The following is an 8742-nucleotide window of genomic DNA, read 5'->3' on the forward strand; positions in this document are numbered from 1 at the left end:
CCCCCATAAAACATATAGGTTCATATTGTAATATCCATACAAATGGCTTCGATTCACATCAATTTGACTAAAAGCTTGCACGGACCCATCCTCGCAACTGGAAGCCCTAGAGTTGGCGCTTCAATGTGCAGGATTTGGCTCGCACATTTTCTTCCTCTCTCTCCTCTCGGATTTCTCATCTGCTATTGCTAATCTCAAGAGGCCATCGATAACATCAAATAAATCCAGGGGTCACAAAGTCTGAAGTAGTTGCTTGACATCCCCCCCTTTCCCCCTTTCCATTAGCAGGTCAGCGGTGAGGTGCATCTTCCACATCTTAGTCAATAACTCCTGGGTCATTAGTCACTGGAGGTCATTCATCATGACACGCGAGAAGGGAGACGCTGGCTGAGAGCATGTCTTTTAAGGACATGGTGGAGTGGCTGCTGCAGCCCTGGACTCATTTGCCATGATGCTCTACACCACCCCTAGCACCACCACACATCTGTTGTGTGGTGTGATCAGGGGAACTGGTTTTCATCCCTAATGGAAAAACATCCTGTTTATCTCCACAGAGAATCTCTGGGTTAAGAGGTCAGAATCGATGACCCCACACCAACGTCAGTACTGATGGTATGTTGGGCACTACGTGGTTGTGATCTCAACGGGGGGTAACCACGATGAACACTGAGGCATTAAAGACATCTTTAAAGACAACGCTTTAAACAAGTAACGCTCTTCACCACTGCAGCATGCACCAAGCGAGCTTCATCTTCCTTCCATGAGAACGTTGGATCAAAATAGAACCAAGCGGTATTGTGTAATGTGTTCCTCTCCTCTCCTTTACACATGCACGCACACTCATGCAAACACACACACACACACACACACACACACACACACACACACACACACACACACACACACACACACACACACACACACACACACACACACACAGTATCAACAGAGCCTGAGAATCGATTCACCTCCCTCAAACACACGCACACACGCACGCACGCACACAGAGGCAGCACATTGTTCAAGTATGAACAAACAACCTGTGTTTTTAGGTCACACTTCCCATCCTTGATCATTCACCGCATGTGACTGCTTAGAGTGAACCCCCTTCCCCTTTATTAACCAGGGACATTCCCTTTGCTCTTAATGACACACACAAACACACACACACACACACAAACACACGCACACACACACACACACACACACACACACACACACACACACACACACACACACACACACACACACACACACACACACACACACACACACACACAGATTCGTTTTTTGATTAAATGCCAAACTTGACGGTTGCCCCTTAAACAGACTTCTTTTTTTTCAAGCATCGATTTAACTTATCTTCAAATTCCCTCCAATCAATTATGGGCAGCAGACAGTGGAATTTGATGCCAGCAGTGGGACGTAAACAGATAACCTTTAGCTGTGAATCGTACTGTTACTTTCAGAAACGGTAACACAACCTTTAAAAAAATGAAAACGAAAAAGCCAGTTGTATCTATTATGGCTTCATTAATAGTTAGAAATGCATGAATCACATTTGTCACATGTTACTTTTTAATATACCCGTATTCTATAAGTCATGGAAAGAAATCACTTTATAATTGATGTTTATTTGTACCTTGGTTTATGGACATACCTATACTTGCGTACATACTGCTGAATTAATAGAAAGATTCTAATTACACTAAAATTTCATCCGCCCAAAAAAGGTGGGACACCTGCCTTTTGTACAATAACACAACACATTTCTATGGTCATATGCACATACCTGAGTGTTACTTAATTATGCAGGTTGTCCCGTGTCCCAATATTATTCATATCTTCCCATTAAATACAATTAAGCCTATTGAATATTGATTGAGACCATTCAATAAATGGGAACATTGATTAGCGTTGCAAAGATTGCAGTTAAAACAATCTTGAATCCTACATTCTACCGGACCAAAACGTGTCTAGCAGTAGTGTTGGTCATACAGTATAGACGGGCGATATAATCCAAAGCTGCAGTAGGTTGGTCACATGTTATAGATTTAAGGCATACTGGCCCAACGGAGAACGCAAGGTGATAGGAAGGGGAGTATGAACTATTATTCCTTTGAGAAAGTCCTGCTTCAAGTCTTATCCGTTTGGTGCTGGGGGGGGGGGGGGGGGGGGGTTCACAGAATAAAACGTCTGCAACTCTTGCATGAAGCCTGTGCAATTCAGCATTAATGGCGCTCAACAAAAAAGAGTTTGAAAAAAGAATAAACAAAAACAAATGAAAAACACAACCAGTGACCGACCTGCGGCATTGAGTCTGTGAAACACTTCTTGTTGGACCCTAGTGTGTGTGTGTGTGTGTGTGTGTGTGTGTGTGTGTGTGTGTGTGTGTGTGTGTGTGTGTGTGTGTGTGTGTGTGTGTTCGTTTGTGTGTCTGTCTATGTGTGTGTGTGTGTGTGTGTGTGTGTGTGTGTGTGTGTGTGGGTAGTCGTGGAGGCCTCATCACTCTCCTCCACGCAGGACAGGACGCTTGGTCGTGGAGGCGGCCTTGACCGGAGAAACGGTGCGAGCAGCTGCAGCATTCTCGGTCCCCTGCTCAGCATTACGTTTGCTATTCGCACCATCACCATCCCTCTCGTCCCCCTCGTCGAACATGGCGTCCGTCGGCGAGCTGTACAGAGGCTGTGATTTATGTCTTTCTCTGCCCAGAGACGAGTCTGATTTGTCCGCCGCAGCAGCAGCAGCAGCAGCAGCAGCAGCTCGGGGGGTCGTGTAGAGACCGTCCACGTCCTGAGCCGAGTGCGGGCTTTCCGCTCGACCGGCGTCCGGTGAGCCACCCGTTGCGCCCTCCCCTCTGCTGTCCCACTGAAACGTGTGGCTCTGAGACAGCGACCGCTGCTGTGTGTCATTGAGATATAAAAGCTCTGTCTGTGTAGAGTTCACCTCTGTGACGTTTTTGCTCGTGGAGATATTAGAGGAGATGTTTGCGTTGGAGGTGGTGGGGAAGGTGGTGGTGACCCCCGATATCCCAGGCTTACCCCCAGAGGAGGACGAGCTGGTGGGCTTCCATATCAAGCTGTAATAAATAGCTAGAATTATGGCTGCTAAGGACACAGACAACACATATGCAAACACAGTGGCTAGTCTCACCCATTTCTTATTGGTCTTAGCAGCCATCTTAGCCTTTTTGTCCCCCGTGTAAGTAGCGGGTTTGCCCCTCTCCATATTGGGCATGAAGTCCCGCTCTCTCATATTGCCCCTGTTTTTACCGCGATGTTCCACCACCCCGTCCGTCTTGAAGCCTTAATATGGATCCACAATCCAAAGAGAATGAATGACGCAAAAAAGAAACAAACACCTTCAGCGGCGAAATAACCGTTGCTTTTTTGGAGGGGTTAACTGGATTTGCTGTGAAAGTGTGCTGAGCCTAATCAACGGTGCCTGTGCAGCATTGCGAATCATCGTAGCCTTCATCAAGCATCCATTCGGGATGTTGCGCGTCCCACGGTCAAGGTAGTTGCATCCTCTCGCGACCGCATCCAGGGGTTGGAAGGAGGGAAAAAAAAGAACAAGCTGTTTTTCGGCCCTCGGCAGATATCCCCAGTGTTAGGAATAGACAACATGTATCAAAAACGATGAAGTGAGATCATATACGACACACAACTGTCCGTCCTTCCAGCAAATGAAGTGGCTGGCTCATCTAAAAATACAGGAGAGGGGGGCGGGAGCTAGGCTCTTAAAGCAGCAGCAGCAGCTGCCTGCAGCAGCAGCAGCACTGAACCCCCCCCCCCCCCCCACACACACACACACACACGCACGCACGCACGCACGCACGCACGCACGCACACACGCATGCATACACACATGCACACACTTGCATACACACATGCATACACACATGGATACACACGCACACACATGCATACACACATGCACACATACGCACACACACACACACACACACACACACACACACACACACACACACACACACACACACACACACACACACACACACACACACAATCACACAATCACACAAACGCATCGTCAATGTGTTATTGACGCTGCAAACGGTATGAACGTGGATTGTTTAACAGATGACACTGCCTCCTCGTATGATTTCTCGTTTTCTTTCAACCAGCCATAAGACATGCATGCACAATCCTTCGATGTGATTTTAGTGGATGGTTGGTCCAGTGGTTTTCAGGACAAGCCAGCTGCCTCCAACCGGATTCATTTTCAATGTTTAGTCCCCCGTTCTAGCACCAAGGACAGCGGTAAGTGTCTGTGCCCCTAGGGCGGCGTGAGGGCGCAGGTGTAGGGCCCGGGGGATGGGTCTACTTTAAATGGGCTACGCCAAAGCAATCACATGTTCAATGTAGCAGAGCTCATGGCCAATGTGCGGAACTGAGCTCATTCTGTATTGGTGCAGGAGCAGTTTGGCTTAAATAAATGGACCATGAACTATACCATGGTGGACCTTTGACCCTTCAAAGGGTTCATTGCTCTTCGAGGCAGATACTGGAAGGGAAAAACTACAACTGACAATAAAGATGACCAATAATGCATCTTAAATTAAATTGTCTGACAATGATTATCCCTCTGAAGGCAGCCATCACAGTAGTGTGTTTTCATTTCATATTGTGGCAATAATAAATATGTGTGATAATCTATATATCTTAAGTAGGTTTATGTAATAGCAGCAAATTAGACTGAATAATGATTGAATCTGAGAAACAGCCTTCAGTGGTTTGGTAATATTGTCTATTGCAATTATATTGATAAGGATGCTTACACTCAGCCATAACCCTACTCAACCCTAACCCTAACCCTATAACTACATAAGTCAATATGAGTCATCTATCCATCCAGCTAGCCACCCAGTCCACCGACTCCTCCAGCCTGAGGGTCCACCGTGATTTCTCGTCAGCACATGCGCCCATCCTTGTCTTCCACCAGTAGGCTTCCTGGTATGTTGTTATTGACCCTCAACTTCATTTGCAATGCATATGTGTTTGGGTGCGTCTCGCCAGCGCTGCCGTCCGTCCTACTCCAGTTCCCTGTGTGCGCTTTGACATCGCAGGATAGAGACTCAGAGAGAGAGCGTGAAAGAGAGCGTTGATCACTGCAAAGCACCATGGTGCTATCAGAACTAGGAAGTATATAGTGTATGTTTGAGCCTTTTTCTGAGGGGGTTAAAGAGGAGAGAAGGCCAGGATGCTAACCAAGAAGAGGTATGTTCTGGAGCCTCCCCAGGTGAAGGAATACCTGGTTAAGGGAGAACGGTTCGTCAAATGGTCGGAGGTAAGTCAGATTTCATCACGCTATCACAGAGAAAACACCAGTCCTTCACAGACAGACCTGCTAAACCCTTGAGTCACAATGAATCTAGGGAAACCATGTATACAAAATGCTTTAGACCTCATTGGCTTATGTACAAAATGCGGTTACTTCCACAACTATAAGTAGGCTTTATATATCATCTAACATTTTGAATAACTTTGTTTTCTTAATTATCTGAACAAAGCGTTATAGATGTAACATGCAATAGGCATCACCATTACGCAGTTTTACCACAACGTTTCATACTGTACCTCTAGAAATGTGGATTTCCTCCTGTAAACTATAGGACTCCACCAAGACGGGTCCTGTCACTATGAAGATGGACCCAAAGGGATATTACCTGTACTGGACCAACCAAAGCAAGGTGAACTGCATCCACCTTCATTCAACGTTGATTCAGTTATGTTCCTTTTAAATTATTAATTGAAGTTATAGCATTAGTTAAACTCTATAGTTTAATATAGTTGAGTATAACTAAAGTTATTTGTGATTTTGCTTCAAAACAAAACTTTTTTTTTTAAATTTCATAATAAGAAGAAGAATGATCCTAAATACCTGATATCAATCGAAATGCTTCTCTAAGCCACACATCACTGACACTATTCTACTGGTAACCATCGGTGTCAGCGGTGCCCTGTTTGTTAAGGCTGTATTCTAAACATTGTGTTTCTTGCAACTAGGAAACAACATTCCTTGATGTGGCCCACATCAGAGACACCAGGATAGGGAAATATGCCAAACTCCCTAAAGTGAGTATTATTATTATTGTTATATGGAGAATTATAATTATGAATGAGCCATTCATTTTGGGTTGAATAGTCAAAGCATCAAACGTGTTATTCCTACCTTGGTTAGGTAAGCTTTAAGCGCTTATGTGTGTGACCGACAATTTACACAATGCGACGTGCATTTGCCATGCAAAAAGGGACAATAGACAAGTATCAAGATACACACAAAACACACACACACACAAACGCACACACACACACACACACACACACACACACACACACACACACACACACACACACACACACACACACACACACACACACACACACACACACACACACACACACACAAGCACAAATCGCGTTATACAAATCACAGCCTCATTTGATTTGTCCATAAGAAAACACATTTCCCTCGGAATACACCAGGAGCAGGCCATTTTAGAGTTAGAATACACAAGTCAAAGAGTTTAAACGTTTACACACACTTTTTACAGTTTATTAGTGCTGGCCGAGTTTGTGTTCAACTTGACCTGTCGGCCATCAGACTTTTTATATTCATCGCAAGTCTGACTTAAACCTCCTATTTAATCAACAGAGGTCAGGGGTCAAATACATTCACCAGGAAGTACAGAACAGACTAACCCTGGAAATGGGATGCTATTTGTAATGTGTTCGTTTAATGTGTGTGTGTATATTTTGTGTGCATGTGTACGTGTGTGTGGGTGCATGTGTGTGTGTGCATGTTTGTGTGTGTGTGTTTGTGTGTGTGTGTTTGTATGTTTGTGTGTGTGTGTGTGTGTGTGTGCGTGTGTCTTTCTGTCTGTCTGTCTGTCTGTCTAGTATGTGTGTCAGTCAGCAAGTGCTTGCAAATGTTTGCATGGTCTGGTCCTCAGATTTGCCTGTCTTAGGCGTCCTAATGGCTCCCAGGTGTCTGATCTGCATACGCTCCTTTCATGAGCAATGGCATTATTTGTGTCAACACTTTTTACAATGCACACTACAGTAATACTTTACAGTAAATTTCTGTTTTGTTTACCATTCACAGCACCCCAAGGTCCGTAACGTGTTCAACCTGGATTTCCCAGACAGCAACCACCTTTCTAAATCAATGACCATTGTCACGGGCATGGACATGGTGAACCTGACTTACTACAACTTCTTTGCCAGCAAGGAAAAAGTCACACCGGTAGGAGACCACTCCCTTCCTTTTTTTACTTGACTTTCTCTCCTTTCAATCTTAAACATTGACACTATAATCCTCTATTCCAGATTTATATAGCGTTTAGCAAAGCGCCTGGTGTCCATCTTTCTCTGACTTTATGATGCCATCCGTAACAATTAATTGCAATCACATCCCAATAGTGCTCTCTTCAAAGTAAACAAGCGTTCACTCTCAGTTAATGGCACATTTCTGACATGATCGCCCTCTAGTGGTGAATAGGAAGCAGGGCCTTCTTTTGAACGTATATGGCGAGAGGAAGTCATGATGTTTAATGTCCCTCCTGCCTGCAACACATTTATACAATATACCTTAACTTTCCTATCATAGAACTGGGCCGCGGACGTCCTTGCCATTGCGTACAATGCGTCGAGAAACAATTCATGTAGACAAATCTTCCTGGATAAAATGTGAGTATGCCCTCCCATCCTTAATTAGCATGTCAACTCTTGTGTGGTTCACTGTAAACCACAGTGTGAACTTCTTGGTTGCATATTACATCACAATACATAATACTTTATATAAGGCAATCTATATGAACTCATGAATGTACAGATTGATCAGCGTTAGTGAATATAGGTTTATAATTCAACCTACACCATAATAATCACTCACTTTTTATTACATATCTGCCTGCAATTTCAGATTTGTGCGCATCTGTATTCACACCAACAAGGATGGCAAGATCCCTGTGAAACAGTGAGTCCGGGACTCTCAAAGTATCAAGCTAAAACACAACACCAATTAAACACCGCTTTTATTGAGTTCTGTTGTTGTTGTCCTTCACAGCATTTACAAAATGTTCCCGGCAGACAAGAAGAGGGTTGAGAGTGCGCTAGCAGCCGCTCACCTCCCTAAAGGAAAGGTGAGAGGGTCAGGGTTAGGGGGGGGAAGAGCTGCTCATGTAACCATACGTGACTCTGTGTCATCCCAACGTTATTCCGTGATTGTACTCATTTCCCTTGCTCGGTTTCCCTCGTCAGTACGACACCATTAAGCCTGATGTGTTCACTGAGGCCGCCTTCAAGATCTTCCTCATGAGCCTGTGTCCCCGGCCAGAGATCTACGAGATCTTCTCGTCCTAGTGAGTCTTCCTCGCTCGTTCGCTGCCTTCAACCAGCGCCCTGTCATAATTCATTCAGCCTTATCCATTTTAACTATATCTCCATATTTATCTGATCTGAAAAACACACAGCGGTATAGTTGTAATAACATCATTATCATACTTTTAAAGTGGGTTTATCTATTTTCATATAAATAGATAAAACCATGGTGATTAAGTCTTGGGCCCACCGATGAAAACAGCTTACAGTATTATACTTTATGTTGAATTGTATATTACGAACTGCGTGTCGGTGGCACCGTTTTTTATCCCTGTTGAAAATGACCGGAATATGACCGGCCAAAGGTGTCGCTAAAGAGAACAAAACGGAAATCCTA

The 8742-nt window shown here is 44.5% G+C and overlaps 2 protein-coding genes across 2 annotated transcripts in view; one reads left to right on the forward strand and one right to left on the reverse strand.

Moving 5' to 3' along the window:
• Positions 1 to 1614: 1614 nt before the first annotated feature.
• LOC132457804 (uncharacterized) lies at positions 1615 to 3716 on the reverse strand. Its single transcript, XM_060052146.1, has one exon. The coding sequence runs from the start codon at positions 3253 to 3255 to the stop codon at positions 2506 to 2508; it is 750 nt and encodes a 249-aa protein (XP_059908129.1). The 5' UTR covers positions 3256 to 3716; the 3' UTR covers positions 1615 to 2505.
• Positions 3717 to 4964: 1248 nt separating this feature from the next.
• The window catches only part of plcb2 (phospholipase C, beta 2), a 22899-nt gene continuing 19121 nt past the window's right edge, over positions 4965 to 8742 (forward strand). Inside the window, exons 1-8 of the mRNA XM_060052147.1 lie at positions 4965 to 5310; positions 5636 to 5713; positions 6030 to 6098; positions 7129 to 7269; positions 7633 to 7712; positions 7948 to 8001; positions 8092 to 8167; positions 8286 to 8386. Of these exons, the coding sequence (XP_059908130.1) occupies positions 5224 to 5310; positions 5636 to 5713; positions 6030 to 6098; positions 7129 to 7269; positions 7633 to 7712; positions 7948 to 8001; positions 8092 to 8167; positions 8286 to 8386 (686 nt within the window). The 5' untranslated portion in view covers positions 4965 to 5223. The remainder of the gene's footprint in view (positions 5311 to 5635; positions 5714 to 6029; positions 6099 to 7128; positions 7270 to 7632; positions 7713 to 7947; positions 8002 to 8091; positions 8168 to 8285; positions 8387 to 8742) is intronic.

This window comes from Gadus macrocephalus, chromosome 5 (genome assembly GCF_031168955.1).
Source record: "Gadus macrocephalus chromosome 5, ASM3116895v1".
NCBI classification, from domain to species: Eukaryota; Metazoa; Chordata; class Actinopteri; order Gadiformes; family Gadidae; genus Gadus; species Gadus macrocephalus.